This window comes from Phaseolus vulgaris, chromosome 1 (genome assembly GCF_051622355.1).
Source record: "Phaseolus vulgaris cultivar YP4 chromosome 1, ASM5162235v1, whole genome shotgun sequence".
In the NCBI taxonomy this organism is placed as follows: Eukaryota; Viridiplantae; Streptophyta; class Magnoliopsida; order Fabales; family Fabaceae; genus Phaseolus; species Phaseolus vulgaris.
Genome location: NC_143498.1, coordinates 5,144,253 through 5,168,180, shown reverse-complemented (window position 1 = coordinate 5,168,180; position 23,928 = coordinate 5,144,253). Strand labels below are relative to the sequence as shown.

The 23,928-nt window shown below is 27.6% G+C and overlaps 3 protein-coding genes across 3 annotated transcripts; all 3 read right to left on the bottom strand.

Annotated features, from left to right (window-relative positions):
* Window positions 1-6,932: 6,932 nt before the first annotated feature.
* On the bottom strand, window positions 6,933-8,447 carry LOC137816724 (putative WRKY transcription factor 51). The gene is made up of 3 exons (XM_068619997.2): window positions 8,136-8,447; window positions 7,657-7,795; window positions 6,933-7,180 (listed from the first exon to the last, which is right to left on the bottom strand). The coding sequence occupies exons 1-3, from the start codon at window positions 8,329-8,331 to the stop codon at window positions 7,057-7,059; spliced, it is 459 nt and encodes a 152-aa protein (XP_068476098.1). The 5' UTR covers window positions 8,332-8,447; the 3' UTR covers window positions 6,933-7,056.
* Window positions 8,448-17,174: 8,727 nt separating this feature from the next.
* LOC137816725 (17.9 kDa class II heat shock protein) lies at window positions 17,175-18,059 on the bottom strand. The gene has a single exon (XM_068619998.2). The coding sequence runs from the start codon at window positions 17,939-17,941 to the stop codon at window positions 17,465-17,467; it is 477 nt and encodes a 158-aa protein (XP_068476099.1). The 5' UTR covers window positions 17,942-18,059; the 3' UTR covers window positions 17,175-17,464.
* A 1,371-nt stretch (window positions 18,060-19,430) lies between these two features.
* On the bottom strand, window positions 19,431-20,245 carry LOC137816726 (17.9 kDa class II heat shock protein). Its single transcript, XM_068619999.2, has one exon. It carries the CDS (start codon window positions 20,073-20,075, stop codon window positions 19,599-19,601), a length of 477 nt encoding a protein of 158 aa, XP_068476100.1. The 5' UTR covers window positions 20,076-20,245; the 3' UTR covers window positions 19,431-19,598.
* Between the last annotated feature and the right edge of the window lie 3,683 nt (window positions 20,246-23,928).

Here is a 23,928-nt window from a genome sequence, read left to right as displayed (position 1 = left end):
ATTGGTATCTAAATTATTTTCTATTACTAATAAAAATTTATAAAATAGTTTCTAAATTGGTATCTAACCATTAAGTTTTAACTATTTATTCCTTTATATTCTAAATTAGTCTCTAAATAGTGATTAATTTAGAATCTAAAATATTAGTAGTTAAGACCTAAATAGTCAATTTAGAAATTATTTTATAAATTTTTATTTATAGTAAAAATCCTTTTAGATATCAATAATTTTTTATTTTTTAAAATAATATATAATTTAGTCAGATTAATTATTTTTTGTTTTTAAATTTAATTATTATTTAATGATTTTTTAATGTAAACTAAGTATTTTTAATGTTGGGTGTAGTATAAGATTAATTTACTTAAAGGTTTAGGTGTATTATAAGGTTAATTTAGTTAAAAGTTCAAGGTCTGAATGGGAAAAATGATGAGCAGATAATTTAGAAGAAAAAGTAATAAATCTATTGTTTTGAGATTTTGATTTTTTGGTGATTTAATCTTAAAGAAAATTGAGTGCTTATGGTTTGGCCACATATGGTTATCTTATACCAAATTTTCTTTGGTTAAGTTTCTAGAAGTGGGAATGGCTTATCTAAATATATATGTTTTTCTTTATTTTTATGGTCATGAGTTTTGGTTTGTAATGTTATTTTTTATCTTTAATAATATTTTTACATGATTCAAATGATGTAGACATGGAAATAATTAGAATATCAAGGACGTGCCACTTTATAATATATATATATATAAAGAATTCACATGTTATTTATTTATTATAATCGAACGAAAAGTCTTCATTCATATCATAGACCCACTTACCAAAAGTGCTAATTGGGCCCAAGGCCCCAATTAATTTTAATGTTGAGGAAGACTTCCACGATCAAGGAACCAATAAGATACTTCCAGCTACAAAAAATATTTTTAGTAGAGATAATTACATTGACTTCTATGATTTTAGTTTTTGGCTATATTTTAAAAATTCTAAAATAAAGTGTCATCTTTGACTATTCTACTGGTTCTCTCCTGCGTGAAGACTTAGTTTAATGATAACAAATAAATTATTTTTTATTTTTAAGATATAGAAATCTTTATAAGTATTTAATAATTTTTTCAAATTGAATATTAAAAAAAAAAAAAATTCAAGTTCTTAAAAAAAAAAAATTACTTTATTCCAAATATTGCATTATTTTTTTAAAGTGATATTGAAATGTTTTATATTTCTTTATTTTTCAACTTATTTTCCCTCATATTAACCTACACTTTTTTTATTAAATGATTGTGTATGATTTCAGTGTTCAAATCATACGATATTTAATACATATTATTTTTTGCATGTATTTCAATTTTATAAACATATATGAAGTAAAACTAAGATAATTAATGTCTTACGCTTACCAAAAGTTTTATTATATTAGGCATTTAATTTGAAGAAGAAATTATTGAGTGTTTAAAATAAAAAAATTGATCAAATAATACTTGAAACTTATTTAAGTCTAAATACATTGTTGGGCCACTTCATGAAATTCATCAACAAGATTCAATATCAATAAATTATGAATAAATTTATATAAAAAAAAGTAATCATTTGTAACAGCAAGACACATATATTTGTAAGTCTTTTTATTTATTTTTATTTATACGGTATTCATCTTAGTCAATGTAGAACTTAACTTCATATTTGAAATCCTGGTATAATTAGGATGTGATGACTTTTTATATGAAAAAAATAAATAAAAGTAAACAATGATTATGATAGCAACAAATGAGAACTAAAATCTTACGCATTGATTAACAAATTAATAAAAAATGATTTTTTATTTGAAAATGGAGAAATACATTCTTCTGTCCAAGTTTTCTCAAATAATTTTTAACAATGTTTTAAATCATTTACCTATATTGCTCATGAGACACGTCAATTAAAAAATATGATGTGTATATATAAAGAAATATTTTATAATTCATGTGAGGTTTTTATCAATCGATATATGTTGATTGTTTTTAAATTTATCAATCTTATTAACAATTTTGAAGTTAGTTGAATGAATATACAATGGAGTCTTTTGTATCATTAGATAAGTACAAGTTTTGATTCAACACTTCAAATCACATCTTCCAATCAATTTTCTATAGTTAAATCAATAATTTCATCACTTTGACAAATCTAAAAATTCATCATTTATCATATACATATTTTATAATTTCTAAAAGAAAAGTCATCAAATAGAAGATTCTCCCCAGTATATATAACATTTAATACCTTTCAAAGATTTCATACAATAAGACCTAATTCTTACTTCATGCTCACTAATATTAGCAATATGTTGCACAAATTAATCATTAAATATTACAAAAATGTAAAAATATTTTAATTAAATTTTCTATACAACTTAATATATATATATATATATATAATTTAAATGAAATAAAAAAATACACAAAAGAACTATGCTTGCATAATTTAAAATAAAACACAGTTTATTTAAAAAATAATAATTTAGCTTAAACAAATCATATCAAATCAATAATCTAAATTTGATAATGCTTTTAAAATATTTAGTATAAAATAAAATTAACCAAGATTCATAAATGTTTCAAATTAGATCACTATACGTGGAACTGATTTTTTTTTCAATAAAAAAATGTTATTATTTAAGTGTTTGTAATTAGTTGTTTTGAACTACTTCACTTAAGTAAATTAATAGATTCTTAAACATTTTCACTTAACATAACTAAATGGTCACTTTAAGAGACTTAGTTAAGAAAAATTAGGAACACTTACATTGTTCATTTAATTGTTAAAAAATGTTTGCTTAAATGACTTTGTTTGAAGAAAAAATAAAGTAAATTCAAGTTTGTTGGAGTGTAATCGCTTAAAGAAATTATTAGATTATTCAAAGTGTGTTTAAATAAAAATGTTTTCACTTAAGTGTCTTACTTAAAGTGAAATTAACATCATTTTTAAGTTACTATTCAAATATATTTAAACTATTCTAAAGTTTTAACTTGTTTAGTAGAAAATTCGCACAACGTTTCAATGAAGAATGATAGGTTAGATTTCAACGTGATTAAGTTTTTTTTTATATTTATACTTGTACTGGAAAAGTTATTTGTCCTCTTTTTGTTAGATGAGAGTTTCCTTCATCAGGTTGGGTTAAAATTAACACTGATGGGGTTGTTAGGGAATATTCTGGTCTTGCTACTTGTGGAGGTATTTTCCATTGGAGAATTGGGGGTTTATTGGTGTTTTTTCTGCGTTTCTTGAAGTTCAGACTGCTATGGTTGTTGAGTTTTATGAAGTTATACATGCTATGGAGGAAGCTCAAAAGATGGAGCTTACTAATGTATGACTTAAATGTGATTTTGCCTTGATTTGTGTTGCATTTACTGCTAGGACTAATGTTCCGTGGATGCTTCGTAATTGATAGAATACTTATCTTAATTATTGTCGAAAAATCAAATTTAGCTTTACTTATATTTTTCGTGAAGGAAATGTGTGTGTCGATAAATTGACTAATTTAGGATTTATTCGAAGAGAACCATTTCAGTGATATAATAGACTTCCAACTACTATGTTGTTAGAATTCTTTATGAATAAGTATAATCTACCTATGTACCATTTTTGCTAACATATGGATTTTGGTCTAATCCCATTTTTTTTGTATTTTCTTTCCTTTTTATTTTTTTAATAATATTTTTTTTATGTGATGGCAGACGATTGTTCTTACTTGAGGTGTCAGACTGACTAAGATGTCAAGTTGCATAGTGGTTTTATAAAAAAAAATACACAATTAAAATTTTGTATTACACATTTTAGATGTTCAAAACATTTTAACTTAAATTGAGAAAGGGAGTTTTAAATAATAATAATGTTGGGCAGGCTGAATGGACCAGACTTTTCAAAAGAACATGTGCATATATAGAAATCAGTAGTGGCAAGTAGCAAAACTATTGGACCAGCCGAATGGACCCAGGCTTTTAAAAAACATTGAGGTGCATATGTAAATAAGGAGTGTTGCAAATAATAAAAATACTGGGAGTGGGAATACTAAAACGAGGTGTCCAAAACAAAAGGGGCCCAAAATAACAAAGCCTATACAAGAAACAACAGTGGGGCACTCTTTTTATTTAAGATTGGCACCAAATGGGCTGTTTCTTCCTGCACCTCCATATATTCTTCTCCCACCTCCATAAATTTCATATTTCCAAAAATACCTCTTTGTAATATTTCGGATTATGTAATCTGGAAGTCTTTTTTCAAATTCGTAATTAGCTTCCAGATTACATAATCCAGAAGCCTTTTTTCAGATGCATGATTAATTTTTGGATTATGTAATCCGGAAGTCTTTTTTAGCTTATGGATTACATAATCCGGAAGTCTTTTTTGAAATACGTGTCTAGATTACATAATTCGAAAGCTACTTTATAGGGGTGACACAAGAAGGTTAAAAATGTATTTTCATGTTGTGTATGGGGTGGCAGAAGAACCTATGGAGGTGCAGGAAGAATCAGTCCACCAAATGATGCCCCACATTAGAATTTTCAAAAGCAAGAAGAAAGTGACCACCACATGTATAAAAATATATAATGATCCAACAAAATGCATCTCTCACATCTACCTCACATGTTCATAATAAAAAAAACTATATAAAATGCACTTAGTAGTGCCACGTTCTTAAAGCATGCATGCATTGTGAACTTCATTCATGTGGGAAATAAAAACAAATGCAAAAACTTGAACTTAATAATGCAGACTACAAACTTCATTCACTTGGCAAGTTACCCTTAAATAAAGCTGAAATTGTTTTTCTCCAACACCAACATCTTCCCACTTCAAACACCTAGGAAACATATTCAAAACTTCACAATTTTTGGTAGGATGCTTCAAAACATGCTGAAACTCCCAAACCTACAACATTAAGAATTAAAACATAATTATCGTTCTTAATCATGCAATCATTTCATATTTCAATTGTTATGTAAGCATGTATGACATATATACCTCAAATACTAATGCACACCCAACAATATGCATCTATGTTGCATTTTTCTCCATGGACAAAAAATTATATGTCTAAAAAAGTTCATCAACCAACAAATCATAAATATCCCTAATTATATTTCTCAACATACTTAAGATCGTCTAAGATCTTAAAAAGTCTCAGAAACTCATTAGGGTTTGTATTTGGAAAATAGATTTTGGTCAATCCAATTACAATATACAATCGACAATAGTCATTGACATTATCTTCAATCGCAAGGTCATGTACTTCATCAACAATGTCCCATAACTCAACTTTTTTACACGAAAAAAACTTTGTTGTGTGACATTTATCATCTTCTTCATATACCACATTTTCATTTACTACAAGTAATCTCAATAAGGTACAACCATATTTTTTTATTTTTCGTTCATCATCTCACATACTACATAATTCAAATAGACGTGGACCATTAATTTTCATCTTTTCACTTATAGCCATTAAATACTTAAACAACGTTGACCAATTTGGGTCCTTTTGTGCTACTATTCAATTTTTCAACCACATCTACACAACAACAAATAACAACATAAATCAAAATAACATAACACAATCACTTCATATTATAACACTTCACAATGTTAGTTTCCTTCTTATATGTACTTGTAATAACCCACCCCACTACTATATATAGGACACTCATCTAAATTTTACCTACAAACTACAACATTACTACAAATTATTTCCACACAACACACTTATATGTCTTTTTCTACCACAACTCATCCTCACATATGTTTGTCAATACTCCATCATTTTGCTCTTCTACAAACCCCTCATTCAACCTCACTTGCGACTTCAAACCAACATAATGAACCTACTTTTTCTCAACACACCAACCTTCATCCAAATGCAACCATCGCTATACATTTCCTTAAACAAAAAGTAACCTTTACAAGCCAATTTTGGTACCAAAAAATACAATAAATTAAGAGATTTGTCCACAGTGTATCGTGAATTTTTACTGCGCATTGATGGAATAAAAACATTGTTAGAGGAACTTCTGAATAAAGGACAATAGTTGAGTCAAATGAGTCTTTCTACCGTTGAAAACTCGTTACACTCGTATTGTTAATCATTTCACGTTCATTTCTAGTGTTTAACTAAAGATATTGATCCATCTTATTCTTTTTTTTTAAATTTTGTTATAGTGTAATTAATCTTTTTTCTAATCGTCAAAGAATCTCTTGTACAAAAAGATAGTTAAACTATCTAGACCCTAGTCATAATCTTCTTATAAACTAGAAAAAAAATACTACAATTAGTCATAAAACCAAGTCTCACATAAGAAATATATATAAAATCTTACATTGGGTACACAATAACCATCCACTACCCTCTATGCATCATATTGTTGAAACCATTCCAAACATAAATAAAAGTAAAACATTCAATGAAATGTCTCAAGAGAATCCCAATATACAAGCGAGAGACATGTTTTGCACTTGTGGTTCTAAGATAGAGACATGTTTTGCATTTGTGGTTCTAAGATATTGATCTATGAACTAACCTTGATGAGACAACATGCTATTTTTGATAAATTTGTGTATATATAACAACAAAAACGTATTTCATATCCTTATAAGGTCAGTTAATCTATAAGATTGAGCTATTACCAACATTGTTGTTGATGACTTAATGTTTTTGAACGATCATATGAAAAACTTAGATTTTAAATGAATTAATTTGAAAGTGTCTAGATTTGTGTTTTGATGTTTTCATAAAAAAAAAAGTGTAAATTTTTTATTCAACACAAAAGCTACTTAAAAATGGCTTAAAGTCAAAATCAATTTTCCATTCATAGTTAATTCTATAACGTGAAATCAAACATGTAAGCGTATATTTAAAATCATGTTAACCAATATTTTAACATAACCATATGTAGAATATAAGGTGAAATCAAACATGTATGCACTGATAAAACTAGGCAAGAGCAGTTGCACATTAATAAGAAAGTACTAAAAGTTTCTGTGGCCAACAAAACTTATATACAGTGCCAAAACTTCTTCATATTCGACCTAGGAAGAACTTGGATGAGTGTGGCTGCCTTCGTAGGTTGTTATTACACACCTAGGATCATCCTTATCTCTCTCCACTCTCTTCTTCACAGAGCATCCATCCACTGAACATCTATAGTAATTCCTGTGATAAAAAAAACTTTTAATGATGAGTATGCTACATTTAATTTAATCATTAAAACAGAAAAAAATATAACAAAATATTTCCTAAGAAATGTTATCTTCATCTTTCTTATTGTTTTGTGTAGTGTTGCACTATGTTCATTAGGTTGTGCGAGTGCGTGTTTGTGGTAGGCCTTTTTGATGCACCTACCCCTCAATTTTCACGTCAAAATCTTACAATGATATGCAGAAGCTGTAGCCTCAAGATAGAAGTGGATATCACACTTGGTATAGAAGCATAACCAAACATATGCTAATTAGGTCTGAGATGCAAGAATGTGATTTTATGTGCTTACCTTTACTCTCATCGTGTAATTTGGTTTTGTTAATCTATTTCATCTTTAATTAGCAGCATGAAAATTAACCATTTATTTATATTATGAACACAAGTTGAAAAATCTTTAAGGTTAACATATTCTATCATTAGCATCTACATACCTTGGATTGGGGTTGTTCTTCACCATTTTCTTTCCGTACTTCCTCCATCTGTATCCATCGTCTAGTACTTCAATCTCTGAAATTGTTTTGAATGCAACTCTATCTCTAACAACTTGCCTATTCTCACGTCCACTAGGATCTCCAAATATTACACACATGTTTACATCAGTCAACAACTATAAGCAAAAGGGATACAATTATTTTAAAATGTTCACATCAGTTGCTCTAGTAATCAGTTGAATTAGTCATTGAAAATGGCTAAATAAACATATCTCAAGCTACAAAACAAAACATGTGACTCTAGTGACACTTTTATCTCATGAGGAACTACAACATACATAGGTTATATTTTTATGTGCTGATATAGACTGTGGTTACAACACTGTTGTTTAAGAGTTTTAAAATCTTTGTCTAAGAGTTTTTCTGTACTACTGAGACTTTTCAATGAGAAACTACAACATATATTTATATATACTTACTGTTAGAAGACCCCTCAAAGTAGCTTCCACTTCCGCCAGACCCACTTAGATGAACCTGGTTTGAGACATTATTCTCAGGAGAAAAAGACTCAAAATCATCCAATTGCAAGTACTCAGAGAGCTCAAAAGGCCACTGGTTGCAGAAATCATCACTGTCAGGTGTATCAGGTGGTGGTCTTGGATTGTTGTCTGTCATTTTGCCACAACACTGAATGATATGAAAAGAAAGGATCACGGCGCAGACAATATATAAACACCCGCCACAGTGATAGTTCTATTTGAAAGGCTGTTTCATGGTACCTTCCTATGAGCAACAAGATTTAGGAAGTTTCAAAGGTAATGAGAAGTAGTAGAAAAAAGAATGCCACAAACCAATTGATGTCGATGAAATATCTAAGAATGGTGATCAATAGAGGACAAAGCATGAGTGGGGTACAGTTAGAGATGACTTGGGGAAGACTTTCAAGAGATGCTAATGTTGATTGAGCAACTTAGACCAATTAACCCTTCACAGTACAAGTCCAAGTCAAAAGTGATTGTGTTTTCTTATGGTCTAGTGAAAGTTTCTTCGAACCACAAGACGCTACTTTCATATGAGCCACCAGAAAAGTGACTTCATCAGTGTTACGTACGTTCTTCATGTTTTGACCATTCCTTTCTTATATAACCAATTGATTATTCTCTTATATTACGTTCACATATATATGTATAATATTATAAAAAATTTATGGGAAAATACATAAATAAATATGGAAGTACTTGCATACTCAACCCATTAAAAAACTTATATATATATTTATGTTATAATAAAATTGTTAAGTAAATAGGGTTGTCGAAATATTATTATTTTACGTTGTTTTACCTCTCTAAGTGGAGGAATCAAGCTACCTTCTAGATTATCTTTAGTGTGCCATTCAACACTTTAATGGGTTAAGTGCTTTCTCCAAAAAAGTGGAAAACAAAGAAAAATATAGAGTGAAAGTGAAAGTCTGATTCCTCTTTCTCTCTATCGTGGTAGCAAAATTATTAAACAAGAGTTTAATTTCAATGTAACATATAAAGTCTTTTCTTACACAGAAATCAGGTTAGGAAATCGCTGTTAAAATAGTTTTTCTTTTCATAAAAGTTTCAAATTATCAGACAAATAGTTACTTGAACGAAAACTCTTTGCTCTGCTGATAGTGTGGGTGCCTGTGCATGTATTATTTTCAATTAAATAATCTCAAGGCACACACACGATATATATTTTCACTCTCTTGTATTATAAGTTTGTGTGTTTTACTTTTATTTGTCTCAATATTTCTAATACGATCTCTTCTACCAGGAATCGACAAACTGATAAGTAGAATAATCGGATGATGACGGTTCAGCTTTTTGATTAAGATTAGGTAAGGAATAAGAGATAAAATTTAATTAAACACTAAAACATGATTAAGAAGTATTAGGTTTAGGGTGTAGGATTTAGAGAAATATAAATAAAAGGTTACTTGTTAATGTTTGTTTTTGATCTTAAACATGCAAATAAACAATATATCGACTGATTTGTATCGGAATATTTTTCAAGTATGGAAAAAAAATTAAAAGATACGAAGAAGATTGAATCAGCTTCATAGGAAACGTTCACATCTTTATATAAATTATAAGAACATGATAATGTTTGTATCCTTCCTTTGTATATTTGATAGACAAATCTTTGAAAACAGTGTAAACAGTTCTTATACTGAGGAAACGATGCTTCTGTTTTTTTTGCCATCACAATAATTTTCACCCACAAAACTTGAATCCAAAATCTTATTTAAAAGAACAAAATTCAAGGTTATTTGGATCAACTACTTGCAAGTGTTTTTTTTTATAATTATTACATTCAGCACACATAGTATATTACAGAAATAATATACTTTTGATACGTTAGATTTCATTTAGCTTAAGAAAATAGAAAGGTTTTATTTAATTTCTAGGAAGCTTATCTTCTAGCAAGTGCTTTCACATTCATGTGTCCCTAAGTTAGTATAGAATCAGTTGCGTTGACTTGAGTTTGCTTTACAGAGAGATGTGCATTAATTTATGAGAAGGAAGAGAGGTGAATTTATACCAAAATTGTGGTAATAGGAATCTTAAAAACACACTTCTAGGAAGTTCGTAGGTATCTTCCACGACCTTTCATGTTTGAAGAAACAAGTGGTGATCTCCATCTTCTTTTGTTCGAAATATAGCCAATAAAAGTGTTTGGCATCATGTTATTCGTCACCAATGGCCTCAACATTCAACATGTTAATTCATATGACCCACATGAGGATAAAACTTAAAAGGTTTATTTAGATGAGGGAAAAGTAAAGACAAAAATATATTTACTTAATTAAAGAAATTTTTTGATATACAAGACTTGATTATATATGTGTAATACTTTAATAATATAGTTTGTGAGTAGTTTTGGTTTCCGTGATTTATGTGGTTCAATTTCGATTCATGATAAATTTAGTTTTGATCGTTTTTAATTGCTTGATTTTATTCTACGTTTAAAAATATATTTTTTATTTTATCGTGAATTTTTAATTCAATCTTTAACAGGTGTGATAATACAATCATATGTGACATTTTTTTAATAGTAATTTTTTTTATGACTTGTTGTTAATGTTACCATAACTAAAATGTCAAATTGTCAAATTATATCGTGATGTTGAACATATACATAAAAGCTTTATATATAGAAAATATATATGATATTAAATATTTAACTTTTTAGAGTCAATTATTTAATATAAAATAATTTATATTTAGTAAATTATGAAATAGTAAAAAAATTAAAATAAAATTGTGAAAAGTCATTTGTCCTACTTAAAACAAATTAACTGATTAGATAATTGCATAATTAAATTATTTAAAAATTGATTATAAAATAACTAAAATTATATATTTTTTTAAATATGGATTAAATTAATTGAGGAAATTATAATGATTATTTTTTTTATTTTAATATATATACCCAAAATCAAGTAATTAAAAGTATTATAGAAAAAAAGAATCCATACAAAATTAATTAACTTATAAAAGTCATATTTTTATCGTCAATTTAAATACCTATTTATTTTGTCTTTCCTCGGTGAGAACAGAACCTAAAGAAAGTAACTGTGATTGTCAGTTCATCTTATCAAAACATCACTCCCACCTTATTTCTGGGAAGCATCCTATATATTATTACTTTGTCTGTAAAGCTGTGCTGATAAATTTATATAGTTATATAAATTGGGTTATATAATTATATATGGAATGTAGAATCTAAGCATTACCGTTTGGATAAAAATTACAAACAAGTTTCTAAAAGTTTCTAAAATGTTTTATAATTTAGTTACTATTACAACTAATTATTTTAGTTTCTAAAAATTATTTCTATTTGATGATTTTCTTATAGTGTAATATCTTCATCCATTTAACAATTAATCTCTCAACGAGAGATTTAGTTTGGAAAATAATTTCCTTCTCAATTTATTACTCCTACACCTACCCATAACATTTATTTTAATTAATAAAAAAACTAACTTAAAAAACTATTTTCATTTTGTTGGAGATCTCACATCGATTAAATATTAAAACATTTCATAATATATAAGTGGGTGTAAATCTTACTTTATAAATCCATTTTTATGTGGTTGAGTTACGCTTAAATTCACTTCTTAATATGGTATTAAAGTCATTTCGAGTTTATCCTAGCGAGAGTTTGATGGACCTATCGTGTCACCCGATATTGGATCACCCATAAATATATAGTCTCACGTACGAGTTAGTTAGTAGCCTCGACGTGAGAGGTTATGTTGTAGATCTCACATCAATTAGATATCAGAACATTTAATAGTATATAAGTGGGGTGGAAAACTCACCTTATAAGTTTTTTTTTATAAGATTGAGTTAGATTTAAAGTTCACTTCTTAATCCTATTATTTTTATCTTCACATAAACTAATATATATTCTAAATATATTTACCAAATCATTCTTATTCATTCTCATAGTTATACTCAGTGAAACCATTTTTATTTTATTTTTTCAAATTCATTTAATCCATTTTTAATTCATCCTTTTGGAAAGATTTTCACAAATAACAAATTAGTTTATAGTAAAATAATTTTTTTTATTCTATTTATGTCAATTTGGCACTTTTAGAAAACTTAAAATTATTTTTGCATGAATATAAAAGTTGACAACTGATCACATAAAATTAATGCCCTGTAATTCAAATTTTAATAATTAATTGATTTTAAAACAATAAATCATAATTACTAAAAGTTTAGAGTATAGTGTGAAAAGATAAAAAAAATTACATAAAAAAATTATTTTAAAAAATAAAATTTATAATAAATAAATAATTTTAAATATATAAAATAGCGGTGTAATTAAAATTCACAAATTATAATATGACTAACATTTATAACAAATAAACATTTCACACACAACTTATAAACTATGTGTTTAAACTTATGATAGAAAATACATAATTATTTTATTGTTATCTCTAAAATAGTGTGATTTAAATGATAAGACATTTCAATGAAGAGAAAAAGTGTATAGGGGAGACACTTAAACTAAGGAGTTGCTCATGTCTTAATATTGTTAATAAGAAAAAGGGTTAATTTGTAAAAAAAAAAAATTGTATAAATATAATATGTTAAAAAAATTAGTGATAAAAACACTATACAAATTTATTAAATAAAAATTAATTACAGAAAAAAAAATTATACTTTATTAATTAAATTAAAAATTATTTTATAAACTAAAAAATATTAGTATCAAAAATTAATTTTTATTATTAAAATATAATTTAAAATTAATATTTAATTAATTAATTAAATTTTAACTATTAATTATTTAGATTTTATAGTTAATATATAATATATTAATAACTAAATATTAATTAAAAAAATATTTATTAATAATAAAAAATAATTTAGATATTAATAATTTTTTAAATATCTAAAATAATATATAATTCAATTAATATAATAATTAATTATTATTTTTTAAAATTGACTTTTTTTTTTAATATAATAAAAAAAATCATAGTTTCCCAAAAAATAATTATTGCTTTCGTCTTGAGCAACCAGTTTCTTGACTGTTGAAGTTCAACTTGATTGACTCAACAAATTTATTCATCAATTTATGTAATCAGTTAAATCATGGACATGACATTTATAATAATCCAAAAAAGTAGTCTAAGTTCTCTTTTTAGGTTCCACATATTTTTTATAGAAGGGTCCACTCTATATTGTGTTTGATAAATTGAGAAAAAAAAAATATTTATAAACTATATCTCTAATATTCTCTTTAGATCATCTCTACTGTAGTTATTTATGAAAATTATTTCAGAGTTAACAATGATCCTTAAAAAAAATTATTATTGGAGTATAGAAAGTGACATTGTTTATAATATGGATTAATTGTAAGACCTAAAAACAAAGTTACTTTTTTTATTTTTTATACAAATTAAACACAGAGTTTACGACAACTTGCATATCCTATTCAACCATTTAAATTATATTTCCATAACTAAAAAATTTATTACTAAATTGATGTTTTATATAAAATATTTGAATCTACATAACATATAATATGCTAAGACTATAATTAGATAAAGTAATTAAGCTATTTTATAACTGTTAATCGTGATTAAGTGTCAAAAAAATTTCTCTATTTATAAAAACTGTCAGACTAATCAATTTGGAGCAATTAAAAAAATTACAAACCTTCCCAAAAATGTTCGTCATGCATACTATTCTCCCTTTTCTGTGTACATTTCAATGGATACCACAAGTCACTTCATAATACTTTTTGTTATTTTATCCAATCAAACTCACCATTTCTTCTACTCTTCGTCCATTATGACAAATATAAACCTGCCAAAATTATAATTTTTAATAACTTTAATAAGTTGAAAATATTTTAAAATAATACTTAAATTAATTCTTATTTCAGTTCTTAATAAATACATTTATATCTAATTCAATCATTCAAAATCAATTTGTGATATAAAGTTTATATTCCACTAATATAATTTATTTTTTTTTGACGTATCCAACATAAAAAAAATGTAGATTTATATTTAATTCAACTACATCAGTTTCTAAGATTATGTTTATTTTTTACTTATTTATATATATAACCTGATTTTATTTCTAATCGTAAGCGATCTCCAACATTTATATTTCATATGTAATTTTTCTTTTAATAAAAATTTATTTATATATATTATATTTTTAAAAATAAACAATTATAATATATTGGTAATACGCTATTTAATTTTTAATATAAAATATTTATGTATCCACACTTATTCACACAAGATATTAATAAAAGAACTAAATATTAAGTTTAAGAGTATGTTTGTTTCTAGTAATTTATTGTTTATGAACAAGGATTAGGGTATATCACTCATTTATATCGAGTGATTTATGCAAAAGAGGAGAGGATAGTATACCTGTGAAAAGTAAATAACATATATATTCTTCTTAAATGAAGAGAAGATCACAGAAAATCAGCTCATCATAGTTGTTTTTCTCATTTTGCCTGTGTTTTTTTTGGTTTTACATGCACGTGGGCATAGTGTCTCCGAGAGCCATGAAATTTTTGAAGAAGTGCACAACTTTCCTTTTCCTTGACAAAAGCTTGGTGTGTGAACAATTTACAAGCATTCTTAACATAAAACCATGAAAAACAGATAAGAAGGTTGAATAATTTGAGAGAGTTTGTTTGTGAGAGTCTTGTATTCTTGACGAGGTTTAGATCCAAATTAGTTATAGCACTCTAGAATTATGTTAGTAATTAGATAATATGCTATTTGTTTAATTTTTTGAAAAGTTCAATAACAGAATATTATTAATTTTTTTATCAAAATAATACGTTAATGAAATCACTAGGATGAAAAGTGGATTTTAAAAAAAAAGTTGAAAAAAATGGATCTAACACTAATCTTATCTATAGAAGCCAAAAATTGATGAGGAGAGAGGATGCACGTTGACTTGTAACCTAGGAAACGCAAAAGATGGTGATGATTGGAAGAAGACGATTAAGATTATGAATTCACAGTTCCTTCAAATACTGAAATTCCTTTGGTCCACTCACTCTTCTAAACCTTCTTACTGCCTCTCTCATAGTCATAGTCACCTCAATTTTTATATTCATTTAATTAAATAAAAATTATTTTCTATCTTAATTGTAAAGCATAAAAATAAAATATTTAAGTAATCTAAAGTCTATAATAATAAATTAATTGTGATATATGATATAACTAATAAATCAAACAAAATATTATTCAAACAAAATTAATTTTAAATTTTATTTCAAGTACTTGTTTTTTAATGCATATTAAATCTGATTAATTCATGATAATTTCTAAATAAGAAATATAAATATTTTTTATAGTAAAATTGTACTTGCATTTCGTATGGGATGTTAAATAACATTCACATTTCTTTCTAGTTTTAGAACAAATACTCACATTCCTAATAAATTTTCGTAAAAGACTCTCTCGTTTTCATATAAATATTTATTTTCCTTTTTTTTAATAAATGAGATCATCATCCTTGTATCTTAATAAAATAACACTCTTCTTTTTGTTGTTTTATTTAAAAATATTATAACTTGAATTTAAATAAAAAGTTATGAAAATTTAAAACTCTAAAATATAAAAACTAAAGCACTTTTTATAAAAATATCATAAAAAAATATATTGTAACTAAATTATAAATTATCTAATAAAAATTAAAAAATTAAGAAAATATTATTTCAATACATAAATAAATAAATAAGTAGCAGTAAAGTATATGATTATTTTTTAAAATTTATTATTATATAATTAATTTTTAAATTTATTATTGTATGATTAAATTTATTAAATTATTATTATTATAGTCTTAAATATTTTAATAAATTATTAATATTATAGTGCTAAATATTTTTAAAAAGAATAAAAAAAAAGTCAATATAATATATTCATTTTTTAGTTTGATTCTTTTAAATTCACTTCAAACATAAAAAATGGTTGAATCAAATAAACAAAATGTATTTTTTTAGTTATTTTTATTCACTCAAGTAATTATTTGTTTTTCTTAAATAACTTAGTTACCTGAAATGGTTTTAAGAATTTATTTATTAACACCATCTACCTGATCTTAACTTTTAGGACCAGAAACAAATAGACCAAAAACTATTTGAGTATCAGACTCAGTTTAGGACTAGAAACAAATAGACCAAACTATTTGTGGTAAATGGGCTTTCAAAGATTTGGCTGTTCTTGTTCATTAAAGATATTTCCATGTTCTATCCTCCTTTTCTATTGTTCAGTTTCTGTTATTGGTTATGAAATTCATATTCAGACAACTGAAACTGCATTGTGGAATTTCAAAGATACCTACAAATATTCCATTTTTCTTGTGATAAGAACATGTTACATAGTCATTCTAACTAAGATAGATTCAGCCCAATCATTCACTTGAATATATAAGTATTCTTCACTGAATGTTTTCTTATCCACGACCACTGGTGTCAATGGTAGATTTTAATGAAATGATTAGATTTGAATGTATTAGAGATAAATGATGATAGTAGTACCCTCTTCAGTTCAAGTAAAACTTGGCTTAAAAACCATTCTAGTGCTTTTGTAAAGGATTATTTTGGAAGTGTTGAGATTTTCAGTATCTTGCCTGCTGAAATTGTAACCTTGTACCTTGATGTTACTTGGAATGTTGTGCTCATATTGGTGACTTGCTATTTGCACTTTATGGAGGATACTAGACTGATACAACACAATATCAAAATTTATCCTCAATGTTATAATAGTCTGCGTATGATCACAAAACTAATTGGTTAAGCATCAGAACATCAAATTGTTTCATTCATATAGAGGAGGAAACAATTGATCTGATTTGTCTGAAAATTAAAAGGACAATTATCTCATTTTTTTATAATGTCTTCAGGTATTTTTTTCTGACAAATTGTGTTATTCAACAGCATTTGACCTACAAATGACACTGTTCTTTCTTTCCACCTATAAATTCTGCAAGAATACTACTAGTTTATCTAGTAAAAACATAACACCAATAACATAGTTGTTACAGTTGTATAAGGAATCAGATAGCTAAAGAAGATAAATTAAGGTAACATCATTAACTGATTCATCAAATCATCACAAAGCCACAGATCACTTCAATAAGAACACGATACAACCAACCAAAAAACTCTGATAAAAACTCAAACAGAGGCAACCCTCTTGCCCTTCACACAACATCACTTCTCTTCTCTCTTCATATCTTTATTTATCTAGTTCTTAAAAAGTCCAGCAAGCTCAAGCAACCTTAACTTCAATAGTCCGTGGCTTCTTAGGCTCAGGAGGAGGCAATTTCTGCACAGTGACACTTAGCACACCATCTTCACACACTGCAGAGATTTCATCAGTGTTTGCATTTTCAGGTAACACAAACTTGCGCATGAACTTTCCAACCCTTCTTTCCATTCTGAGATACTTTGCCCCTTCTTTCTCTTCTTCCCTCTTTCTCTCTCCGCTAATCAAAAGCATGTTATCATCTTCAACCTGAACCTTTATGTCCCCACATTTCAAACCCGGCATGTCGATCTGGAACACATAGGAATTCGGATATTCCTTCACATCCGCAGGTGTTGCAGCCACAGCTTTCGCGTCCCGCACGTATGACCGTGTCGGAGCATTGTGTGCCTTGTCCCCTGCACCCTCCTCCGACATGTCCATGATGTGATGCAGCGTGTGGAACAGAGGAGATTCCAAACCCATGACCCTCAAATCCATCACTTTGATACGAAAAAACACTGCTTAGAAAGCCAAGACTTTTGTTTGAGATTTTGTTCTGTGAATGTTTCTTGACAGGGAAGAAGGTAGGTGGCTTTTTAAATGGGGAATGTACATTGTTCCAGAAAGAAATGGAAGTTTCTGATGAAAACTAATAGCGCTAATTGCAAATAGAAGTTTCTGGAAGAACAAGATAGCAGGTATGTCGGAAATAGAAGTTTCTGAAAAGTAGAGTCGCTTAAGTTATGTTAGTGGTCTTTGACTTTCTCGATCCTTCCAATGACTTCCAGAATATTGAAGTGATTATTATTATTATCCCCTTTTCTCCTTAATACGTTTAAGTTCAATGGAATAAACTAATAAAAATATTCACTTTTATAAGTTCTAATACATTCTTAATTTTTTTAAATAATACTTATATTCTTTTTCGATAAACAATTACTAAAAAATAATTATTTTTATAAAATATCAAATTTTCTCTTCTCCAAATAAGAGAATGTGAAGCAAAATATAATTAATAAACAATGATAATTAATGTAATCAATATAGTTTTAAACTTCATGCATGATAGATAAATAAAAGCAAATTTGAATAAAAATAATAATTAAATAGGAACGGAGGAAGGTGGAGTATTGTGTGAAAGTTGATTGATTGATTCATTTGTTTAATTCCTGAATTAAAATTTGTTATATCTCGTAACTTTATGGTTAAAAAATCTGACAATTTCCTTTTCTTTATAGACTTTAACAATTATTTTCTTAACATACAGAACATTCTCTGATTGTTTAATCATATTTACTTAGAAACATTATAACATGGTTTTTATAAGAGTTATAGTTATAAATTAAAAAACAGAGATATTACATATAATTTTAAAATATATAAAAACTTTTTTTAACCTTTTAACAAATATAAGAAGGAAATGGAGTGGTCCAATTGTAGCTTTTAACAAGAATGTGACCTAACAAAGAAACTTATATGTAGGATTCCTTACCATAAATCTTAAAGATACTGTAACACCTATGACTATGAATGTAAATTACATTCACCTTATACTTAAATAAATTATTACTTTATTACAATATAATATATTATTTCAAAAAATAATTGTAAGGTGGATATTTTTTTTAACAGTGATGTCAAAAGGGTATTTTCCTAAACTTTATTCTTCTTTTTAAAGTGTTTTATCTTTTATTTTATGTTAATATTATAAACATTCACGACTCTGTTTCATAAGCCTCTACTACCTGAAATTTCATGATAAAAGCTTTTGAATCATTAGAAAATATTTAAGATGAAACTTGGCTATTGTTTAAGTTCTTGAAACCGAACTTGGGATATTACAAAGATCCGTTTGTAACATTCATGATATTTAAAAGATCAATATATATATTGTTCTAAATTAAATTCTGCTATTCCCTGAGTATAACACATGACAAGTGAGGGATTTGTCAAAAAAGGATGAAAAAAATAGAAATTGGACAGCAACTGAAAAGATGATCAAACCAAAATCACTGCTGATATTATCACAAAACTACAAAGCAAGAAATGACATTAATAAGAACTTGTAACCAAATCAAGCAAAAACATCTTGAAACAAGTGAAACTTAAACAACTTTTGGGCTCTAACAGACACAATTTGTTTAGTTCTTCAATCTCAAGCAACTTTGACCTGAATAGTCCTTGGCTTCTTAGGTTCAGGAGGAGGCAATTTCTGCACGGTAACGCTGAGCACCCCATCTTGACACACAGCAGAGATTGCATCAGTGTTTGCATTTTCAGGTAACACAAACTTCCGCATGAACTTCCCAACCCTTCGTTCCATTCTCAGAAAATTCACCCCTTCTTTTTCTTCTTCTCTCTTTCTCTCCCCGCTAATCAAAAGCACGTTATCATCTTCAATTTGAACCTTTATGTCACCAGATTTCAAACCCGGCATGTCGATCTGGAACACGTAGGAATTTGGATATTCCTTCACATCCGCAGGTGTAGCAGCCATCGCTTTCGCGTCTCGAACGTATGTCTGTGTCGGAGCATTGTGTGTCTTGTCCCCTGCACCTTCCTCCGACGTGTCCATCATGCGGTGCAGCGTGTGGAACAAGGGAGACTCCAAACCCATCACTCTGAAATCCATCACTTTCTGAATTTGAAAATATGAAGATTTCTCAAATATTCGTTTGTTCTCTCAGATTTTGTTCTGCTTATGTTTCTGTGCAGAGAGGATATGGAAATGGGTATTTATAAGGGACAGAGATTATTCGAGAAAGAGATCGAAGTTTCTGAAGAAAATAAAATTGTGCTGTGCAATCTTTCTCTAAATTCTAGTACCTTCGGTTATGTACAACTTCTTCAGAGGTTCTTCTCCGTCTACAATGTTCTAGAATTTTTGTCCTTGTCGTGTAACCAAGACTGAATCTTCTCTTGTTTTTTCTTTAAACTTTTGGCATTTAAAAATTTTTAGGGTTTGAAACATTGTAATTATTTCTATTTTGTGATTTAAATTAAATCAATTATTATATTATTGTCTTTCTTTAATTTGTTTTTTTAAGAATCAACCTCTTTTTAATATGTAAATTCAATTTTGTTAATAAGGATAAGACTATTTGGTTGTAAAATTTGTCCAAAGTTATGGAAAAATCAATTTTTATAATATTAAAATATTTTTTTATAAGTTAAAAATTACATGTTATTCCTTGATTGTAATATTAAAATAATGGTTAATTTATGGATCGGAAACTCCGACCCATTTTGTTCTTTGGATCTGTCAGTATTTGGGCTTGCAAAATTTGGGCTTGCCACAGAAAAGGATATATGTTTTCAACTTGACAATTGTTGTTGACTTTCCAAACTCATATTAATATACTTTTTACATTGTTAAACTTATATAAGTTAATATTTTAACTCTCTGTGGAAAGTCATTTTCTAAATTTAATTTCTTAACATATTTTCCAAATTATTTTTTAAATTATTACAAATCTTATCCATTCTAAAATTAGTTTCTAGAAGTGTTAAAAATTGAACACATTCTAGAAATAGGGGGAGTATTAAAATTTCAATTCCATCCAAAAAAAATCCTTTAAGAAATACCATTTTTGACACATTCTGTAAGTACTTTCTAGAAACTAATGCCAAGGAAAAAAAAAGACCAATTACTTTTAGTGTATAGTATTTATACTATTTGATTAATATTTTGGGAACCATTATCAACTTTATTAACTCAAATGACATCAATTGATTTCTTAACTTCTTTTCTATATGATTTCTTAACTTTTTAGTCTGATTTAAATTTAAATCTGTATAGACTATACCAAATCGAAAATATCTTTCTTTTCTAAATAAATTAAAAGTATTATAATTTTTAAAAAGATAATTTCTATCTAACAATATTATACATACATATACACACATGTAAGTATATCTAGAATATATATATATATATATATATATATATATATGCACTTTTTTTGTTTATTCTTTGTTTTAGCCTTTTATCATTATTTATCTTTTAATAAAATCACCTCTCATTAGTATCGTTTTTCGTTTTTTTTTTATTTCTATATTATATTTTCTTGATTTAAATGCATACACATAATTTACTTAAAATCAGGTAAGTATCTCTCTTGAAAAAATTTAACATAACATATTACTAATAAAGATAGCACATAATTTTTTTTATTTTATGTTATATAGATAATAGAACATTAATTTGTTAACAATAAATTTGAAAAAATTTATCATTAAACTTTAGAAATATATTTTGATCTTGTCATATCATGATCTTCGATTGTATTTATCATTCTATCTTCAATATTCAGTTATCATAGATTTTGTAGTTGATCAACATGTGCTCTTATTATCATCAGAGAGACGATATACTCATATCATTTTATCTTTGTTTTACCGAATGTAGTTACATACCTTATTGGTTCAAACACTTAATAAAAAATTTACGTAGCTATGTTAAAAAAATGTATGTTATATAATATCTATACAAGTACGTTGTGTTTTTTTTTGTGGAGAGTGATGCTGGAGAAAATTCAAACAAAACCAACTTTAGTTTACGGGGGCATACAAATGTCCAACACACTATGTGCTCTTTGTGAACAATAAGAGGAAATAATTTCTCACCTCCTGCTAACCTGTAAAAGTAGTTAAAAGTACGTGGGAGAAATATGATACTTGGGTGGATTGAGTTCAGTGCATTATAATCAAATAAAGCATAGCTTTATACATTTCCTCATAATGGATCTTTCTACTAAACAAAACTCTATATGACAAGAAATATGGGTAGCAATCGTAGGGGATTTGGAAATAAAGGAACATGTTCAACTAGGGATTGAATGGCTCCAAGATACCTCGGTACCCGGTACCGGCCAACCACCATATGAAAATGCATTAAGGTATGTAAACGATTAACTCGGAATAAACCATACAGAAAATTAGATAATACGCTTTTAATCATAATACGTACACTAATCGCGACCTAACAGTAAAAGGACACATCAAGACAATATAAATAGGCACAACAACCAAGACAAAGGTACATTATTATTACTGTATTTATTGCATCAACATATTAAGTACTTATTTGAGTGTTGGAGAACGTTTTGCAGGTGAAGACTCAAGCTTGAGCGTCATGAGTGAAGTTTGAAGGATGAAGTAGAACATGATCATATTTAAACAAAATGAAAGTAGATAACATGATCATATTTAGACAAAGGAAAGTAGATGTTGAGAAAATAAGGTCTTTGACACAATTCAATGCATGGTCCTGGCTGAAACACAAGCACTATGGGGTCACTTTCTTATATTCTGAAGGGTACGAGGTGCTTATGTCTAACCATAATCTAGTGCTCAAAGGAATTGTAACATTGATTATTAAGTACATATTGTGGTATAATGTCTCGATAGAGTATATATGTTGGTACAATCTAAACACAATAAATTGTCATTGGACTAACAACAAAGATAGTTAAGGCTTTCAAAGATAGTGTTGGTATTGTTTGATTAGCAGATGGTACAATAATTTGACGTATTGCAGGGCAAAACCGGCTTGAACCAACAATGTCTTTGCATCCCACGAATATGCTTTTAGCTGTTCCAGAACAACTTCGTTGTGTGATGTGCATAGTGATCACCACGAGTAGTGCACACCACACTACTCAGACTTCCTTGCTTCCTTTTGATGCAACCTGCACAACTGGTCCAAATCCCTGCATCAAGTGATTACCTTCACCAGTAGTACTCCTTCATGCGTGCTCTATGTTCTGCACTTCTATACTACATTGCTTCCTAATGTTATATGTCCTGCTTAACCTCTGGTACTACTTTAGCAAAGGATTCAAACCAGCCTAGACAGACCAATTCAAGCAGTAGACCAGAATGGTCTTATTAAATACTCCAGCTCACTTCAGACACACCTGGAACACCTTCATTCCTCCTCCGTAGCAGCTTGACTCTAACTGATACCTACTTAGTTATAGCTTCTAATTAAAAGTGTGCACCTAATGCTTCATCCATAATCACAATTTGAATTGAGCCTTTTGAAACACCTCTTCCGCATCTATTACCCTTTGCTTGAACACAACCTAGTTTCTATGCTCCCAGATACACCTGACTATAGCTACCCATAACCTTTCCAAATCAAATTTTAATTATTACTAACTGGATCAGATGAAAACTCTCAAAGTGAGTTAAAGTGAGTTTTAAATCATTATGTACAAACAAAATTGCAATCCACTTGAAACTTATTGAAGCACAAAGATCAAACACAGTTTGTAGCATATGATATGTAAGTTGTATTAGAAAGAGTGCATCCCCTTATAGTGTTATCTTGCCGGAAAAAGTGTTGGGGATTGTTTCTCAGATTATCTTAAATTTTTTATATATAAATTAAAACATACTGCTCCAATTTTTTTTTTTCTGATAATAAAAATCTAGTTAGCTATGCATCATCAATTTAAAAAAAAAAAACTATTTTCGACATC